This window comes from Hoplias malabaricus, chromosome 1 (genome assembly GCF_029633855.1).
Source record: "Hoplias malabaricus isolate fHopMal1 chromosome 1, fHopMal1.hap1, whole genome shotgun sequence".
In the NCBI taxonomy this organism is placed as follows: Eukaryota; Metazoa; Chordata; class Actinopteri; order Characiformes; family Erythrinidae; genus Hoplias; species Hoplias malabaricus.
Window position 1 is genome coordinate 29,292,372 of NC_089800.1, and position 20,630 is coordinate 29,313,001.

Consider the following 20,630-nt stretch of genomic DNA (forward strand, 5'->3'; position numbering starts at 1 on the left):
CTAATGCAAGTTGCATTTTACAAAAATGAAAAATAATACAAGTTTAAAATATATATATAAATAAGCAATATTTTAAATATTGCTTGTTATTATTGTCAGTAAAAATGACTTGTTTCTTTTTTAAAATAAAGTGAGATCTGGAATATCAGCACCAGTGCTGACGGATGCTGGATGAATTAAGAAGTTCCTCTGCCAAAACAACTTGAAGTGACTTTTCCTTGGCCACTTTTACTCCCACTTGAGTCATTACTTCACCTTGAGGATGTTTTCAGGCCTCTGTCTAACAGTTCTGGGCTCCTCTCAGACTGCTGGGCAGCTGGGTTTGGTGAAGCTTTTCCTGCTGCTATCGTCAATAATCGAATTCAAGAGACAAAGAACCCAGAGCTCCAAACTCTCAGTGACCAAAGCCCTGGAGACACTGCCACATGTTTCATTGGAAATCAATACAAGACCCACAGGTCTACTGCTGCTCAGACAGGATTGGCGTGTTTTGTCAAATACATATTTTCTTTTGCTGTGCTTTTACCCTCTGACTCCATACTCTGTGCCTTATGCAACATGGACTGGGGGATAATAAAATATATAGTCAAATTACATCATATTATCACCAGAAATAATTTGGTTATTTGGTCCTCAGCTGTGGGCTTTTTGTATGACAGAGCATATGTTCAGTTGTGTCACCCCTGGTCAAATTACATCAAAGGTTTCGATGATTTTTTTTAAGTGAAAATAAGAGAACACATGCTGTTTTTTAGTTAACTGATTTTATATTTGGCTGCATTTAACATATTGAGAAAACAATCATATATATATATATAATGATCTCATTTTATACTTTATGTTTATTATTTTATCTATATATTAAACTAATAAACAGAATATACAGACCAAATAAAAATGTCTTCCTATGTGTACTCATTTTGAAAATCACAAACATGTCATTTCTTCCTAACATTGTACAAAGTGTACTTTTTTATTTAGATATATAAACATATTTTCAGTTAAATAAAACGTTCCCACAATTTAACTAAAGTTAACCCTCAATGTATTAAAGACCCCCACAAACGTAAATCAATTTTTAACCTTGTAACCTTGTAAACCTTGTAAAGGTCATTTACTAGAAGGTGTATCATTAGTGAATTTGCAATCAACGCAATAGCATTTCTGCGTTGAAACAGCAGTATTCCTGTGTCAGACAGACAGGGATTCTTGCATCATAAACCACCACTTCATTTCGGAGGGCAGGGCTTTCAAGCTGCCGGTTGATAGCGGACCAGTGGGTGGAAACAGGTGGAGACAGGACAGAGGCAGGGACTAATTGTATCTTCATAGATCGGCCATTGTGTGTGAAGGCAACCCGAGTTACCGCATTTTTTGACCCCCCCCCCCAAAGTGAGGCGTTTTATGGGTTTAACTTGTGAGCAGATGGGGGCATTAGTAAATTTACCCTCAACTTATACAAAACATCATTAAATGTAATGGACGAATAATTAAATTGTGTAGAATTTATATCAAACTTAGTCTTTAAATATATTTTCTAACTTGACATATCACGGGCTCCGTAGTTTTTGCTATCATGGTGGTGTTTTTTAGTTGTCATCCTTAAAATTCCCCTTTTTTCCTTTGTTAAGAGAGTCGGATAAAATCGGATTTGTTCGGAATTAATCGTAAAGGATCGGAGAACATCGTTGTACATCGGAGACAACAGGATTGTATAGCTTAGAATAGGCCTGAATCGGCCACGCACAATCGGAATGATTCGGCCATTTCCGTGAATCCTTCTCATCAGCAGCAGAGCCTCCATTTTGCTGCTGTTACCGTTAGCTTGTTTGGCTACGAGTCCTCCGTGTGTCCATCCGCATTTCGAGCAAAAGAAAACAGGTTAAAACCGAGGAAAAAGGCGGCAGTTGTCCCGGCAATGGACGGGTAAGTGTGAAATACTTTACATATGTGAGAAAATAGGTGATTGTACGGTTGCATTTTCGTGTTAAATGACTTTTAGGGCAGCTGTAGTTTCCATTGTCCGCTGCTGCTGATGAAGGCCGAGGTTGCTACGTTATCCTGTGCAGGCAGAATGAAATTAAACGTCATATTTGTAATTAATATTACAACCCAGGCAACTTTGGTCATTGGCTCACAATTACAAGGGAAATGCAAGCCAAATATGTAAGTGTTAAAAGTACATTTTAACACAGGAGCAAGACTTTTAAACACAATGCCCGAAACCAGTCAGTGAGCCAACGATAATGTAAACGGTCAGTTTGTCACACAGTAATTTTGTGGACGAAATTAATCTTAAGTCATTCGTGTTTTTGTTCTTCCCGCCTCGGTGTGTTCTTCAGCATTGCTAGTGATGTTGCAGTTGGTGTAAAGGTAAGTACTTTCATTCATTCATTCATTCATTCATTTTTCATTAAATTGATGACTCAGTTTATTTCATCACCTATTTCTTTTTCATGTTAAGTGCTAAACCTAAATTAATATATTGTGTATCAGAGTACACCAACAGTATGTCTATTTTTATATGTGTCAATATATCTGTTATTAGAACATGACCCAAAAAATAGTCACTATTATGCACAAAATCATGCAGCCCAGTCCAATAAAAGCAGCTATGGAACAGATTGCCCAACTTCACATAAAGCAAAAACATATGTGTGGTATGATAGAAACGTGTAACTTATATGGGCACTATGTATACTCTAAATACATGCACCTGCATGTATATTTTAAGAACATTTCATTTGCATCAACACTTACAATGTACATACGCTAATTTGCCCAATTTTACACGTCATAGCAGCAGGTAGGTAGTGTAGAATAAGAATTTAATTGTGCAGTGCATATGACTATTTAAAAACTCTTGAATCTCTTATGGTGTTCTGACTTGATATGGCTTAATCTGGTATGGCCATCTCACCTCATACTTGAATCTGTCATTTCTCTTAGAGAAGTTCAGATGAATTGTTATCTGGCAATCTCTACAACAGTCCAAACTCATCAGTCACTGGTAAGGAAATTAATTATGAATAAAATTATATTTTGTAGCCCTTAAAGCATATTAAAATATTCTTTAAATGTAATAAATCAAACAAGTTTTATGTTTGTTCCCTGAATTTATGCATTTGTAAAAGTTCCTTATACATAGGAAGGGAACATATTGTTAAATTATGGAAACACCTGATTAAATGGATAAAATTGTCTATTTTTTACAAATGTATGGAATATTTTGCTTGATTATAAGTAAAAGACTAGGTACAGTTTGCTGTGTGTCTTTTGTTTTGACTTAATACATACCTACATACACTGGTAGTACCTTAATAAGTTAACAAAGATATATTCTGGTTCAGATATCTATAAAACCTGTTGATGATGCAGATCTATCACTTTTAATAATGTCAGGGTCCTGCTTTTTAAGTAACCTGAAATTAATTGGTTTCTTTCACAGCTAATGGTAGTGACAGCAAAAAACTGAGGGTGGAAGACAGCATGGATAATCCACCTTCAAGAGTCATTCACATTCGTAAACTTCCCAGTGAAGTTTCTGAGACAGAGGTCATTGCCCTGGGCTTGCCCTTTGGGAAAGTCACTAATATCCTTATGCTGAAAGGCAAGAATCAGGTAAGAGAGAGGCAAATGAATTCTGATGGGCTCTTGTAATGCTAATGCTACACCAAGGGCACTGAGTTAAAGAGGTTCAAGATGTAAGGGATTTTATGTGGCTGGCCATTCTGAAACTTTTTGACCATTTGTCCAGACTAAGTGCTGTACTTTTGCTCGCCTTGAATATTTTATTCTCTCTCCTTTTTCTGCCTGCAGGCATTTCTGGAGCTTGGAACAGAAGAAGCAGCTGTTACAATGGTGAACTACTACACAGCAGTGACACCTCAAGTGCGAAATGTACCTGTGTTTATCCAGTACTCGAACCACAAAGAGCTTAAGACTGACAGTGCACTCAATCAGGTGAGACAAGTTAATCTTCAGCTTTTAAATATTAGTTACCCACTAAATTTATCGCAGTACTAATAGGTTTGTATTTGTAACAAATTACATTGTTATTATAGCTGCACTGCAATGGAAATTATGAATATTTATTTACATACCCATTTGGATAGCTGTCATTGGGTATGCATAACCTTTAATAACATAGTAATTAAGATTACATCCATATTCAGTAGCATCACTGAGAAATTTAACATACAAATGTTTCCTGTAATGTAATAAAATATAGACATTTTTATGGTTATAAAAGCAATAATATGAATTAAACGCAGCGCAAATATTCAGTGAAAATTTGGTTGACGATCCAGCATACAGTGTCCATGAAAGTCCTCAAATCTGAATCTTCACACTGAGTTGGAAAGCAGTTGCTGTTATCCTCCTCAGATATAAATACTGGCTCCAGCTTATTCTTGACACTGCTAAATAAGCGCAGTATGCCAACAAAATCTTTTGTAAGTCGCTTTGGATAAAAGCGTCTGCCAAATGCATAAATGTAAATGTAAGATGGAAACAAAAGTTTTTTTTTTTTTTTTTTTTTTTAAGTTTTTTTACATTTTTATTTCATTTTTGTTTTTCCAGCTTCATATAAATGTTATTAATCATTTTAATGCTGTTGTTAATGATGTAAATTATACATTACCAAAGAAGCCTAATTTAAAATGGTTTGTTCTGCAATTGTGTGGAAAAAGTCTGGCTTAAATTTTTGGCCGACTGCTGCAACATTCAAAATGTGATCATATAAATCATATGTAATAAAGAGCCTTCTGTATGTATGTGCACACTGTTGCTATAGAAAAGAAGATCCTTAAATATCTATAATCAGATTTTAAATATCATAAAATCTAAACAGGGCTTAATTTGGTTTCGGAACTCTCATCTTTTCCCCACTCTGTTCAGCGTGCCCAGGCAGTGCTGCAGGCAGTTTCTGCAGTCCAGGAGGGTGGTTCTCCATGTTCAGACACTGCAGGAGATGGAGTTTTAACCCCTGCACCCAGTCCAGTCTTGCGTATCATTATTGACAACATGTTCTACCCAGTCACTCTGGACGTCCTGCAGCAAGTACATATCCTTCAAATGCTGAAATAATAAAAGATTAACCCTTTGAAAAATTCCACATTCTTTGCTCTTATGACTACATATTGGAAGAAAATTGAAGTATTTAGTGAGTAATTCATATTAGTTGCTAGGTAATACATTTTAAGATTAATAACTGAATAATAAGCCTTACGATATATAATATAATTGCAGCTTAAGGGGTTAATTGTATATCTTGCATTTTAGTCATAAGAGCTACTTGTAGTAGTTACTGAATAATGCATATCTTGCCTGAATAACTTAAGTTAAATAAATTAGTAAAATGTTTGCTCTTTAAGGGGTTAACTGCATAACTTGAATATTCATTTCATAGAAATTACTGAATAATGTATAGTGGTTGTTAATCTATAAGCCTCAAGGTTAAAGACTGAGTAAACCTTGTATTAAACTTATTGTAGTAGCTTGAGCATACATTCAATTCTGAAACTGCTGTCTTTCCAGTAACATCGTGTCTATATATTTCTCTTCTTGTCTTTAGATCTTCTCAAAGTTTGGGACCGTGATGAAGATTATCACATTCACCAAAAACAATCAGTTCCAGGCGCTGTTGCAGTTCAGTGATCCAGTGAATGCACAGCAGGCAAAACTGGTGAGTGAGATTGAAAGGGTAGGCTTCTTGGACCTTAGGGTCTATTGAAGGAAATTTTATTCTGCATTGAAAGGTGGGGTAGGCTTCATCTTGATTGTTCTTATAAGAGGTGAGTAATTTTATTGGGTCACCGCCTTTCGCAGTGCAGCTAATGCCTCTATAAATTATTTTTTTGTGTTTGAGGTGGGTGCTTCTAAAGCCCCACCGTTTGGAAGTTATGTTGTGTTCAGGCTGTGTTCGTTGCAATAAGTGTGAACGCTTGCTATCAAACTCACTATACCAGCTCCCTGCACACACCATGACCCAAAATTTCTGAATTCAAAATAAGGAACGCAGGGGCTGGGGATCAGTAATCATTTGTAATTAGTGATCAAATACTTTTTAAATGTAGCAAATCAGATAAAACATTTTTGTTGTCAGACATGTATTAAGCCAACAGCTATCAGGACTGTCACTGCCTGTCAGTAGCCTTTTTGAAAAATGGCAAAGCAGAATCTGTCAATGTATTTTGCAAATACTGTATTACCAGTTTAAAATAACCAATTATTTTAAATTGGTCATTAATTACAATAAGATCTGAAGTGAAAGAATCTTATTGGTCTAAGATTCTAAAAGAGAGTCACTTCCTCATTACATTATCAGATGTCCAGTAAAAATGCTATAGAATTAATTGCTTATTTAGGACTCTTTGTCTTACACTCTAATAATAGTTTCTTAATGTTTTAATTAATTTGTATGAAATGATCTAATGTTTTTTTTGTGTTTAAAAAAGTCAATCCAAACCAGGACTAAAATTTAACAATGTTATATTTACTTATTTATTTTTTGATCCAGATAAAAAACAAAACAACAAATCTGAACACACCTTAAGATAGCTAATCTGTCACATACACCCTTAAGGTTTACACTTTTTGTTGAATGCAATTAAAATAAAAAAATTAATTATTATTATTTAATTTAGATTGTGACAGGTTTAATGTAGAATGAGTATTCTGCTAATCAAACAGTTATGCCATCTGCTGTTACCTTTCACTTGTCTGAGTATCCAACATCATTTAGATTTCTGATGGCAACAAGTGATTTTTATGGGGTTCTTCTAAATCTGTTAATAGCCATTTATGTTAGCAGTACATTTTAATGCATCACTTAGCACTTTCACATTTTTCACATTTAACATCATTGGTGACTAATTAACTGTTAGCTAATCGTAGCAGTTGTATAGTGAAATAATTTAAGTGCCATCTTAGTCTTGCCAGCAAAAAATGTGATAAATATCTTGAATCTTTTATTACTCTCTAAAGTCCTTGGATGGACAGAACATCTATAATTCCTGCTGCACCCTACGTATTGACTTCTCCAAGCTGGTCAACCTGAACGTGAAGTACAACAACGATAAAAGTCGAGATTACACCAGGCCAGATCTGCCTGCAGGGGACGGGCAACCTCCTGTGAACCCAGGAATGGCTTCACTCAGCAAAGACTCCACCTCCCTGCTCGGTAAGACTTAGGCCTTCATACACATTTATACACAGTCGTATTTATTTATTGATTTCACGATGGTTCCATTGAATCCTTATTACTTAGGAAATTATTCCATATCACATGAAAGCTCAGATTTCACCACAAGTTAGTTTGATTAAATTATTTTGATTTAAGTTTGAATTATTTTGAAAAATAATATGGCAGCTATATTGGCAGGAACTAATGGCTTCCTATTAAAATATTTATTGGGAATTTCATTAATGTCAACATGGTAGTGTGGAAGTTATCAGGTGTAATTGATTATGTTTAAAGTCTAATTGATTCACCACAGTCAGACTTTATCAGGCTCACTTTATCAGACACTGTTTGTCTCCTTGTATTCATCTAATTTCCCTTCCTTATGCATCTGTAGATGAAAGCATATTTTTTGGGGGGGTTGTTACAAGTCTACAGATAATGACTCTTCAAGAGGTGCTTTCAAAATTAAGAGAGCCCAGTACATAGACGAAGAGAAGAGAAAACCATACCTATTTTTTAAAATTATTTATGTTATTTATGTAATTAGAGTGTAATTTGATTTTTAGTCCATATGTCCCAGACTTGTATAACGATTCATAATCACACAAAAATTACTTCATGTAATTGTTAGCAGAGTTAAAGAGAACTTGCTTAGCCGTGGCTAACTTTTTGTTATTAACCTGTTTAGTTAGAGCAGATCATAGCTGGTGTGTGGTGCTCTTTTATTTTTCCTTATTTGCAGGGATTGAGCCTTCATTTTGATGGGGCCATCTAAGGCTTATGAGGATATTTAGCTGCTGGAGTAGTTCAGTGAACAAACAGGCCTGGTTTCTGTCTGCCTAATATTAGTTTGCCATACGGTAAAATGACATCAGCAGCACTTCTCTGAAGTCCTGAAATGCCAGCATTCAAAGAAACAGATAGGAGAACTATAGACAGACTTGGTTGTTGTATTCACTAAACCATGCAAATGTAACATTACTTAAAATAAAGTTATATTAAAAGCTCTGCCAACAGCAAAGATGTCCAGCTGTATGAACATTTCTACAGAGATGCCTCTTTCACACACAGACCAGAGAATTTGTAGACAAACTATGGAGTATAGATGGAGATGTCCTGGAGTTGTCTTTCACACATGTAAAAGCACAGGAGCAGCGCCTTTGCAGCATGTGCAAGAGAAACTCCGGAACATTTCCTGCGCTGTTCTCACATGCGCCAACTCTGAATTTACATGGAGTCTTTACTAGGCGGCTACCAGGATAAAGTCTGGGTAACGTGCGCGAAGAACGTTGTGGGTGGTCACATTCACACATACAGCTCCTCTGGGTAACGTTTCTGGAGTACCGTGCATGTGTGAAAGGGGCATCACATACATACATACATTATCAAGCAGCTATACAGTGAAAGGTGTCAGACCAAAAAAAATCTTTGAAACAAACTTTTACTGAGGCATGTCTGACATTGTGAAGGATTATATTTCAGCCTCATTCCTGTCTCTACATCTACACGCACTAATACTTTTTCAGATTTTTTTTTTATCTAAAGCAGAAAACAAGACATTTGGTGCCCCAGTGTAAGAACATTTCCACAGACCAGTAAACAACATTGTGGAGTTCTGGTATTTTACATACCTGATTTTTAGGACTAATGAATCCCAGATTACACACAAGTAAATGTGCCGACTTTTAACATTTTTAAATTAATTAATTAATTAATTTATTTTTTGTTTATAACCAGTTAGCATAATGTGGGCAAGGACTATTCAAATAGGTTTCAGTCCTGTCATATATATTATGCTGAGAGTTGGATACAGTTAAAGATTTTAACATAGCATGTTGCACAACTCTAGTGTAAAAAGATCTATCTGGAACTTTAGTCTTAATTTTTTTATTTATTTTAATTTATTTAAATTGTTTAGTAGTTTAATGGCAGTTGAAATAATAGGGCTATCGAAATCGGCTTTGTCAGCACAGCAGCTGTTTAGAAATGCAGACAGCTAGTGTTTTTTCAAGCTACGGTCCCCCTTTTAAGCTAAAGCTGAATTTAGTCTTTATAGGCCAGTCAGTGTGTCAGTAAGTGTCTCGGTGCATCCCTAATGAAGCTTTCAGAAACCAGTAGAATTTTGTGTAAGACTTTCACTCTACGCATTCCCCTAGGTTGTCCATCTGGAATGGTAACTTCCTACTCTAGTGCTGGATCATTTCCATCTTCTCTAGGTACCTGTGCTTCTGTTATCCACTGTTTCTCTTTATCTTGTTCTTTCTCTTTCTTTTCTTTAGCATTTTTTGTTTTCTTTCCTTCTCTCAGGAGGGGTTTCTCCAACTATTTTATCCTGACTTGCTGGATTCTTCTTGTTGCTCTTTTCTGTAGAGTGCTAATCAGAAGCCCTACCATTCTGCATTGTGGCCTTGATGTGAGGGATTGACCTGTGTTTGTAATTAGACACTGCCTTTCAGACAGACTGGCTAATCAATCTGTCCCATAAAACTCCACCATGTTAGAGCAGTGTGGCTGCTGGACACTACTGAGAAAGAGGAGAGGATTATTTATCTTTCAGGGCCTTTTGTCAAAGATTTTAATTTTAAAATGTTTAAAATTCTGGTATAATCAAGATAACAACTTAATTTGGTAAATATTAAACAGATAGTATGAGCGTGAACCTGCATTTATTTGTTTTTGTATAATGTAAAACAAATTGTGCCTTCTTCATTTAACCCATCTGTGGCAGTGAAAACACAGACACACTAATGACTAGGGGCAGTGAGCACAAACATCCAGATCTGCAGGCAGCCATCCCTAGTTCCCAGGGAGTAGAGTGTTAGCTGTGGATTGAGGGAGGATATCAGTGCTGTTCCTTCACTCTTAAACCAGTTGTAGGGATCAAACTGTGGCCTTCCAGTCTCAAGCCCACAGCTGTTCCCCAGATAGTTTTAATGAAAGTGATTAACTGGTTCCTAATTGTCAGTTTTTCTAAGAAGAAAGCAAAAAAAAATTATAGCAAAAGCTGTTACAGGCAGTGAATGAAAAAAATTGATTAATTATGTAAAATATGTAAATAATACTGATACTGTGGCACCTTGACAAAACTTAGCATAGCATTCATAGATGTTGATTTGCTAATCAGCTTTTATTTGTTGTCTTCACATGAAGTGTTCTTATATGTTAAAGACAATTTTAATGTGATTGTAATATGATAATACTTTAACAATTCTTTCACATTTGTTTAGTTGTCTCTGCATGTACATAAACCTTAACTGCACTATGTCCACTTAAAATTAAATTAATAATGAGAGTACCGTGCAGAAGTTAGTGAAGTACTTTTGCACTGTACTACTTATTGTGTAATTTTACTGCCATATCACCTAGCTTACTGTTTTAAACTCTGAGTTTTCTTCCTGATTGCCAGTCTGTGTGAAAAGTCAGCAATCAAGTATGTAATGCTCTGTATGAACTGTGTTGGATACGGTTTGGCTAGCAGTGGGGTGTGTGTGTGTGTGTGTGTGTGTGTGAGAGAGAGAGAGAGAGCGAGAGAGTGCTTGGCAGCGCTGCTGAGCTGCATGGCCAGAGCTGAACGAAAAGCTGAGAGAAGTGAGGAGGCTGCTGCGGGTTTAGGGGAGGATAAATGACTGACTGACTACTGAAATATTTGTCTCTTTCTCTTTTTGTCTCTGTTCCTTTTTCTCTCACCTTATTCCCTCTCTCTTACGCTCACTTTCTATACTTCCATCTCCTCTCTTATTCTGCCTTATTTTTTTCTTTGTCTTCTTTTTGCTCTGTATTTATTGTTTTCTGTTTTTTTTGTATTTCTTTCTATATTTCTTTTTCTTTTTTCTTTTTTCACTTTACTGTCTCTTTTCTTTTTACTACTTTGTCTCTCTCTCTCTCTCTCTCTCTCTTTCTCTCTCTCTCTCTCTCTCTCTCTTTCTCTTTCTAGGTGCTATAAGTCCTCTGAGTGCTGCAGCTGCAGCAGCAGCAGCAGCCGGTAGGGTGGCACTGTCTGGACACTCTGGAGGCAGTGGGGTCCTCCTCGCCAGCAATCTCAATGATGAGGTCAGTGACACTCACACATGCACACGCACACATACATACTCACCCACACTACTCTACCTGCTCTTTCTGTTCTTCCTACTGTGTTCAGTCAGTTCTCCAGCAGAGTATTGTCTATGTACTTTTGTATGATCATTTTCTGCCCATGCTCATTTTTGTGTTATTTTATTTTATTTTTTTCTTTTTGGTTGTTTGTTTTTTTAGTTCAGGGGAATTCCTACATTTTTTCAACATCAGATTTATTATTTATAGAATCATCATAAAGCATTTTATGTTAAATAAATCTATGTAGTTACATAGTATATGGCTGTAGTTTTAAAGCAGTTGTCACCATCCTTGATCCTGGAGATCTAATTCCAGCTGAAATTTGCCAAACCTGCTCCAGAAATCCTGCATTGGCAGGTACGGGTGGCATATCATGTACTAGTTGGAGGTAGAACCAAACTCTGCAGGAATGTAGTTCACCAGGAGGAAGCTTGTAGGCTCACTGCTCTACAGGGTCTCCAGTTAAAAGAGTTCAGTTTTTGTTAAATTAAATGGCCAAAAGAGAGGGTCTTAATCAGAAGTGTAGGACTGCCAGTGTTTGTTCTATTAATCTTTGAATCCCCTACTGATCTTTCTTATTAAAGAAATAAAATAAAATTAGGGATGCAGCAGTTATTAATTTCATGTGCCAATACAATAACCAGTAATTACACAGTAGCATAATGATCTATCAGTAGTTTGATCATAGGAGGCCGTGTCCCGTGTGAGTATTGGAACCTCCCAAGGTTTCTTCCTCCAGCCATGAGGGAGATTTTCTTTGCCACTGTCACATTAGGCTTGCTGTCATGGGGCTTTCTGATTCACGTTGTTACACAATTCTCTAAAACTGCTTTGCGACATCAGTTGTAAAAATATTGATTGATAATTGGTGCCTTGTTGTGACCGATAGTTGTATCACTCTACACAGAAATCGGTGTTTATCTCAGCTTTTCTTAATTATCAGCCATGTTTTACTTCATATTTTTGCAGAGTTTGATTGGTGTTCTGCCTTCCTGTTTTGATCCTTTGCTTTGGAAACTCATTTACACTCATTGCTTTTTGTTTTGTTTTCCCTGATGGACGGATCACGATGAAGGATTTTGCCTGTCCTCAGCTATGACCTTTGCTTGTCCCAGATAAACCTGCATTGGTTGTAGTTAATCAAAAGATATTCCAATATTTAGTCAATATGACATTTAAAATATATCAAACATAATATTTGTTGAAGATCTGTACCTCAAATAAAATGGCCCTGTTATTAATGTCCCTGCATAGCCATCCAGAAATCACAAATTAGGTAATCTCAGCAATAAATATGGTTAAAAATATATTTAAAATACTGTGCTGTTTCTACTCCCCACCCCCTGCCCCCCATTTATAATTTCTCCATAATTGTTTTTTGGTTTAGTGCATTAAAATTGGTATCACTCTATTGCGAATCTGATGTTGAAAGATAGTAGAATTTCTCCTCAATACTTAAGAAATACCTCATCAGCTACATTTGTCTTGAATATAACTGCTCACAGGCTCATTGGTTCCTACAGAACCATAGATAATTAAATATATTGGCACCTCTGACAAGTGTGTAGTTCAATGTAGTGCTCATCACATGATGAACAGTGAGCAGCTGTCAGTCCCATTACTTCACCTGTGCTCAATACCATCTTTTATGTGTTTGTTTTAATGTTATTTCAGTATATTTGCAGATAGGTTATAATTTATGTTAGTAAAAAGCTTTAATATATATGTTTTATAATGAATTATTCTGCACATTGGTGTGTATGATTTCATAAAATATACTGAAAGCATTTATTGATGAATTTTTCGTCAAAAGGGAGGGTCTCCCTGCAGTCTCTCTGTGCATTCTGTGCAAGTTTTGATCACTGTCTCTCTCTCTCTCTCTCTCAATTCTCTCACTCTCTCTCTCTCTCTCTCTCTCTCAATTCTCTCACTCAAACTCAACTCTCTCTCTCTCTCTCTCTCTCTCTCTCTCTCTCTCTCTCTCTCTCTCTCTCTGTCTGCTCTTGGAAGTAATATCTAACTGTCTTTTCTCTCTAAGCTGTAACTTCTCTCTCCCTCTTCCTGACGTTCCACTGCCTCTCTCTAAGCTATTCAAAGTTCGGTATGAAATGTGGTAGCTCCACTCCCCGCCTCATTTCTCTCAAGTTTCTCTATTTTTTTTTATATTTTTTTAAACGATTATTGTTGTTGTTGTTATTTTATTTTTTATATATATCCTTGTATTTCTTTCCCCTGTCATGGTTTTCTTTTCCCAAACACTCTTGTGGGTTTTGTGGTTTTAAACATGACTGGCTGTCTGTTGATGCCCATAACTCTGCAAGGTGGTTTTCATGCCCACAACCTGCATGGCCTTTGTATTGTCTAATGGGAAAAAAAGAGCAGGACAAGAGGCAAGCATTCATTTTTAATTGACGCTGCCTTGCATTTCATACTCTGCCATGCTTCAGCTACTACACCAAGCTACCAAAGCCATTCTCTCTGCACGCCCTGTCCTTTTACCCCTCATTTCTATGCTACTGTAAGTCTATTTAAATGTGCCTTACCCACGTTTGGTCTCGGGGGACTGCATTTGGCACAAATAAAGCAATGTTCGGGAGCAGAAACAAAAGGAAAGGAAAGAGAACCCTGTCATTTCTGACCAAACTCCTGCATTTCCTGTGTACTGACCTGTATATTTTTTTTTGTCCCTTCCCCAACTCCTTTTTGTTTCTTGTCTTACCCCACATTGCTTTCTACCCCTCTCCTACCACTTCCCCTACCCTTTTATTATCCACTCCTTCCCTTTTCACCACCTCCTGCCCTCATTCTCCTTCTCCCATCCCCTCCCTTTTGCCCCGTTCATGCTTTTGTGCCTGAACACACAAAAAAAAAAATATCCCAAAACAAAACAAAAACACAAAAACAAATGTTCCTCCTTGGACCAACTTGCCCCAATTAACTGCCTTGACCCCATGCTCCATGGTCACCTCACCATCCTGCGGGAAACCACCCTCCGTTATGGATGATCTGTTCATCTCCGCTCTACCTCGACTCTTCTCTCTTCCTGTCTTACGCTGCTTGCTCTTCTCTCCTTCTAAAGATGGTTACGCCCAAAAGTCTCTTTACCCTCTTCGGTATGTTATCGTTGGCAATCTACCTCTTTTTTTAATTATGTTTTTGTAATTTTTAAAATTTATTTCTGGATTTTTTTTATTATTATTATTTTTGTATTTATTTATTATTATTATTATTATCATTATTATCCTTATTATTATTCCCTTTTCCTTGTCAGTTTGCAGTTAATTTGATGGTTAACATTCAGAACAGTCTTAATTTACCAGTTACTTTTTTGTTCCAAATTTGAAACTTTTTAAGAACAGTTCCTTTTCATTTTTGGCTTTTTCTGAAGCCTGTATCTCTATCTTGCTCTCTCTGTCTCTCCACATATACAGCTTATAGTAATGCATGGTTGATTATTTTGCATGTAGGCTATTGGTTTTTAACTTTGCCATATCACTGAGCTGATTTATTTGGGAGGGCGTATCAGAAAATTGTTCTCTATTTTAAACTTTGTTGAACTCTTTGGTCTAAATTTTTTGTTTGTTTGTTTGTTTTGGAGGATTTTACCATCTTCTTCACCTTTTTTCATGTTCAAACTCTAAGGCCTCTAAAGCACTAACTTGTCCTTCATGGTTCACTCCTCCCTCCTTCCATCCTGTCCTCCCCTCTCCATCTGCCTCTCACTTAACTGAAGGTGTGTATGGGGATGTGCAGCGTGTGAAGATTCTGTACAACAAGAAGGACAGCGCCCTCATCCAGATGGCAGACGGAAACCAGGCGCAGTTAGGTAGGGCCCTGTCACATGACATGACTTTGCCAGGAATGTCTGCTGAAACCAAAACCTGGTATTTGTGACAGACTATCTACTACATAACTAGTACTTTTATTTCACCAAAAGTTTGCATTGGAAAGGCTGAGATGCATGACCTCTTTAAACAAAATAGCCAAATAAGCAGTGTGCTATAAAAATACTTATAAAGCTGTAAATCCTCAGACTAATTTGTATGTAATAATGATTAAGATGCAGCCTGTTTTTGATTCTTCGTGGGTGCAATATCACAGTCATGAAAATGTTTATACATTACCAGCCAAGAGCTGTTTAGCCTTAATATAGACTGATTGTTGTGTAGTGGATCTCATGCAGACTGCAGTCTATTAGAGAGTTGTTGGAAGATATAGAGAAATGCTTAAACATTGTGTTGTTTTTGGCTGTCTGGAAGCAAAATGATCATTACATTTTTCAAAGGAATCCAAGCAACCTCTAAGACCTAATTTTCCCCTTGATGTTTAAGTCCAAACGTAATAGTCTGTTGCACATTTTAGGCAATAAAGCTTTTAGAACAAAGCACAACACAGGACAGCAAATGAGAATAACTGTCAGTCTAAAAGCCACAGGAAAAAAACGGGTTGGTAATATAGTAAAAACTAATTATAAATTTAATTACATAAATCCGGTCAGAAGTCAATGGGGAAAAGTGAAAATGTGAGGCAAAAATGTAGAATGAGTCATTTAAAGCATGCACAAATGTTTTATAGTGCTGCTTTTTTTGCTCTGTTCCAGCCATGAGCCACCTGAATGGCCAGAAGATGTATGGGAAGATAATTCGTGTGACACTTTCGAAGCATCAGACGGTGCAGTTACCCAGAGAAGGTCTGGACGATCAGGGCCTGACTAAAGATTTCACCAATTCTCCACTGCACCGCTTCAAAAAGCCCGGCTCCAAGAACTTTCAGAATATCTTCCCTCCATCCGCGACCTTACACCTTTCCAACATCCCGTGAGTACAGCATCAACAGTTAGAGTGGAGAGTTCAATCAATAATTTTGGAAAAACATTAGAATTTGTCAAGAAATGTAAATAATATTTTTCAGAACATTTCCTTAGTTGTGACAGGTGACTGGGCAGACTCTGCACTGTTCATACCTCTTCAGAAAATGCATGAACTAAAACCTCAATCTGCCTTTGTTATTATGCTAATACCATGTGCTCAGGACTTCAGACATAAAGCTTAAATTTGGATTCCCAAGGTTTTTCCCTTTTTTGAAAATTAATTGCCAGTTTCTCTTTTGTAGCTCAGGGGCGCAGGTTAAAAATTTGAACTTAGTTAATTATGTAGTGCTGCATCTATGGGGGGAGTGTTTGTGGAGTGGGTGGTGTGTGTATATTTATTTATGTATTAATTATTTAATTATTTAACACAGTATGTGGAGAAATGTGAGTGCTTGTATGTTTGCAGCGGGGATGTGACAGAGGAGGATCTAAGACTTCTTTTCTCCAATGCCGGAGGCACAGTTAAAGCCTTCAAGTTCTTTCAGTAAGAAACAACTTTCTTTTTGTTTTTCTTTGTTAAAGATCAATACTGAAACCATAATGTGTTAAAACAACAGTAATGTACTGTATTTAAATACTGTATGTAGGAAAGGGAAGCTGGTGTTGAATTATGCAAAAAAAAAAAAAAAAACCGGGAACACATCATGGTGTTAATACTTCATCAGATGCCTCATTCTTTGTCTTTGGGTTATGATCAGTCTTTGAATTAGAAATATTTAAGGCTGGTATGGCAAACTTTTTCGCCATGCATTTTGGTTTTATGGTATGTCCCTGGTACTTGGGCTGCACAATATTGACAAAATACAAGTATTGGGATTGCAATAACATATGATGATATACTTGGCAAATATACAAAAGCACAAGGGTGAACCAGCCATGATATTTCCATTGTTGTACTGTAAAATTGTTAGCTCAGATTTGGTCACTGTTCTAGCTGTTTCTAATCTGTTTTTTATCATCGTCATTATTTTCAGAGACCGTAAGATGTCTCTGCTGCAGATGTCTACAGTGGAGGAGGCCATCCAGGCCCTGATTGACCTCCACAACTACGACATGGGTGGAGGCCATCGCCTCAGGGTTTCGTTCTCCAAATCCACCATCTGAACATCTCAGCATCTCAGTGTCTGGTCATGCTCTGTAGCTGCACCCTTCACCCTCACCTCCCCTCTCCCTATAGAGCATAGAGTTGAATTAATTTATATCAGTCTTTCCTAAGAACCATGTCAAAAACCACACATGAACAGTGCCCACTCTTTCTTTCTCTCCCTCCCTTTACACTTTTTTTCCCCGTTTATATACTTGTCTGTCTTGTTTTCTCATTTTTCTTTTCTCTCTCTCTCTCTCTCTCTTCTGTCCTTCGTGCGTTGGGCCAGCTGTTTCCCCACAACAAAAAGGTGCCTTACGTACGCGCAAGAAGCGTCATCTCTTTTGCATCCTGTTAGGCACGTTCTTTTACTTTTTTTATGTTGTGTAAGAAGTGGTTTATCAGTCTTTCCCTCTGACACCGATACATTGTTCTGTTGGATTCTAAATACGGTACTTTATCTTTTTTACATTTTTTGGTGAAATTTATTGGAACATTTTAAAGCCACATGACTCAACCAAATGTGAAACTTTAGTTATGCATCACTTGCATACGAGTGTCATGATTCGATGGAACGGCCACCTGTCTGGTCATGTTCTCTTTGTTTATGGGTTTTTGGAAGGGCTGTAGTGGAACTTGATTTAGATCTGGCACTTAAAATACAGTTTAAAATTCAATGCTGGAGACCCTTTACACCCACACACAAACACACACACTGTGGGCAGCATAGTTTAATGTATTACAGCACCTACTCTTTGGACACTCCCAATCGTTCCTTGTTTTTGTTGTTCAGTTGCTTTTTTTTTTTTTTTTTTTTGGTGGAAGTGCATGAACTGCTGGGTCTTGAAAGTAGTGAGGAATGCTTACTGTTGCTGTTGCATATGTTTGACCAGGGGGTGTTCAGATACTTCATCAGCTCTATAGTCCAATAAACCAAGCATTTGGGGAATATGCAAGTACAGATTCATTTGTACAGCCTGAAAAATGTTAAGTGAAGAATGACATAAAATACTGCCTGGACAAAATAATGTGATGAATGAATAGATTGGAGAAAAATCTTATTAGCTTATCCTATACTTTATCCAAAATGTTGTGAAACCAAGGCAAGATGCTTAACATTGCAGTGGAGATGTGTAATAACAAGTAATGGAAGCTAAAATGCAAACTGCCGGTCTAAGTCCTCACACTTACTCAGATTGGAAGCTTATGCTGCGTCCTCCACCAACTGGCACAGTCCTAAATCATCACACTCTTTGTTGTGTTGTTCAGTAATTGCAAATAGACAAGATGTATGAAGAAAATTTGCAGAATTCAACCTTCAGCTCTGAAGTTGTAGAAAGGCTATGCTCCCTGCAAGTTAAAATTTGGCAACTAAATGCCAAACAAAAGTATCTCGCAGTTGCGTTCAGTTATTGAATTATTTTATTTATAAACATCCTGATTGGAATAAGAAACATTCTGGTATCAGTAAAACTTGACTAAACTGTTTATGTAAGGTTTTACCAGCTGTTCTCTGAGCTGAATCTGAGCCCTCCTGGTCTAAGCTGGGTGTCGTGATGTTCACTGTGACGTGGTTGTGAAGAGTCACCCTCACATGTAGAAGAACTGTTGGGACCAAAGTTAACGTGCCTTTTTGTCTTATTTTTCTCTGCGATATACAAGGCTGTTTCATCCAGCATTTCTGGAATTTCTCCTTTTCACCACATGGAAAAAGATATTCACAGTTTCTTACAGACATCAAGAAATGTTGCTCAATTCTTGTCAATGTCTTGCTCTGATTTGGGGAAGGGGTGGGGGGGCTGTCACTCTGCATTAACAGATTTAATTGCGCATTCTTTTCTCAACGTTTTTGGAATCCGAGGGAGGGCGGGGCGCTGTGTATATTTTCTACATGGGTTGAGTTTTTACATCTCTAGAATAATGTACAATTTCAGTGTAGTTTTGAAGTGACACAATTAAAAGTTCCTTTTCTACCGAGCTCATGCTGTATGGTCCCTGCGTGCTGGTGTGCTTTTCTCTCTCTCTGTAGCATGCTGAATAAACTTCTGTGACTCTTCACCTCTCAGTCTCTCTGCTGCCTCAGTCTGTCTCTTTCTCACTCTTTCTTCTCTCAGTATCCTTCTCTTAATCATCTCTAATCTCTGGACAAAGCATATTGTCTCATATCTTCAAAACTGAAACACAAAATAGGAGGGATTTATTTTCCATGTGAAACTTTAGTAGACCACATTTACAGTAAATACACTAAGAATTCCTGTTTATTTGCTGAGTTTAATATATTGTCAAAAAAAGTCAGTCAAATTTATTTTGCGCTTAATATTTAATGCTTTTTACAATGGAATATTGTCACAAAGCAGCTTTACAGACATCAGGGTCCATGCCTCCTATGAGCAGGCGATGTGGTGTGTGCAGTTATGAGGCAATCTAGATTTAGTTACATTTTTGACTAAAATATTAAACTTGTGCACATTTTTTTTGTTTGTCCACAGTTTGCAAAATAAGATCTCTTTAGAGCATATTGAATTTTTTAAGTGTGGAATTCAAACTTTTGCATATAATTAAGACACAAGCTTTTTATTTTATGTTCTTATGAACCATTTTTTGCGTTCAGTGTTCTTTTGAGAACTGTGGCAAAAATTATCACTATAATAAGTTGCATTAGTATAGAATGAAGTCCATTTTATCAAAGTAACAGGACTGTGATTTATATCCAGCGACTTACATAATGATCTATATTACTAACTTAACCAACCGTAATCATGCTTTCTTTATCCATGTAGTTTGAAAGTACACAAACTTTACCTCTATTTGCAGTCATTTTGAGGTTTAGGGTCTGTCATTTATTAAAATACAGAGGTATTAATGTACAGGTGAATAGGTGTTTAAGGTAGACTTCAAATATGCTCTGCTTAAACATAACTGCAGAATATTTGCCTTTTAAATGTATGGTATATTAAATGTAATGCACTTTTTGTAAAATTCAGCTAATTTTCTTCATGGATCACTAGCTTGTGGGTCTGTGTGTGCACTGGGAAGAATGTCTGGTGTTCGTGCCCCGCACTGGCTCTACAAGCGGGAAACGGAACAAAGTTGTTTTGACCGAGAAACAACCCAGAACTTAGCTTTTGAAGGAAAAACTGAAGGCAGGGGCACGTTTTCCTGGCTGCTGAGTTTAGACATCAACAGTTGTTCTCCAGAATCTTATGCTTCACCTTTAAGTCACCATAATTCTATTTATGTTAATGTTAAAAACTAACCAAGGGGCTTATGTATATTCATGTATTCATCCTTCAAATGTTGGCACTAAGGAGAGGGTAATTCCTATTTAAGGTCAGCTCAACTAGAGGTCAACAATCAAAATTTTTAAATGATCATCAATTAGCCACTGCCTTGCACTG

The 20,630-nt window shown here is 36.9% G+C and overlaps 1 protein-coding gene across 1 annotated transcript; it reads left to right on the plus strand.

Moving 5' to 3' along the window:
• Window positions 1-1,824: 1,824 nt before the first annotated feature.
• ptbp2b (polypyrimidine tract binding protein 2b) lies at window positions 1,825-20,190 on the plus strand. The gene is made up of 14 exons (XM_066661644.1): window positions 1,825-1,926; window positions 2,343-2,373; window positions 2,950-3,010; window positions 3,449-3,621; window positions 3,820-3,963; window positions 4,900-5,061; window positions 5,576-5,686; window positions 6,988-7,183; window positions 11,121-11,236; window positions 14,358-14,391; window positions 15,012-15,104; window positions 15,879-16,095; window positions 16,555-16,632; window positions 17,123-20,190. Exons 1-14 carry the CDS (start codon window positions 1,919-1,921, stop codon window positions 17,250-17,252), a joined length of 1,554 nt encoding a protein of 517 aa, XP_066517741.1. The 5' UTR covers window positions 1,825-1,918; the 3' UTR covers window positions 17,253-20,190.
• Window positions 20,191-20,630: the final 440 nt, after the last annotated feature.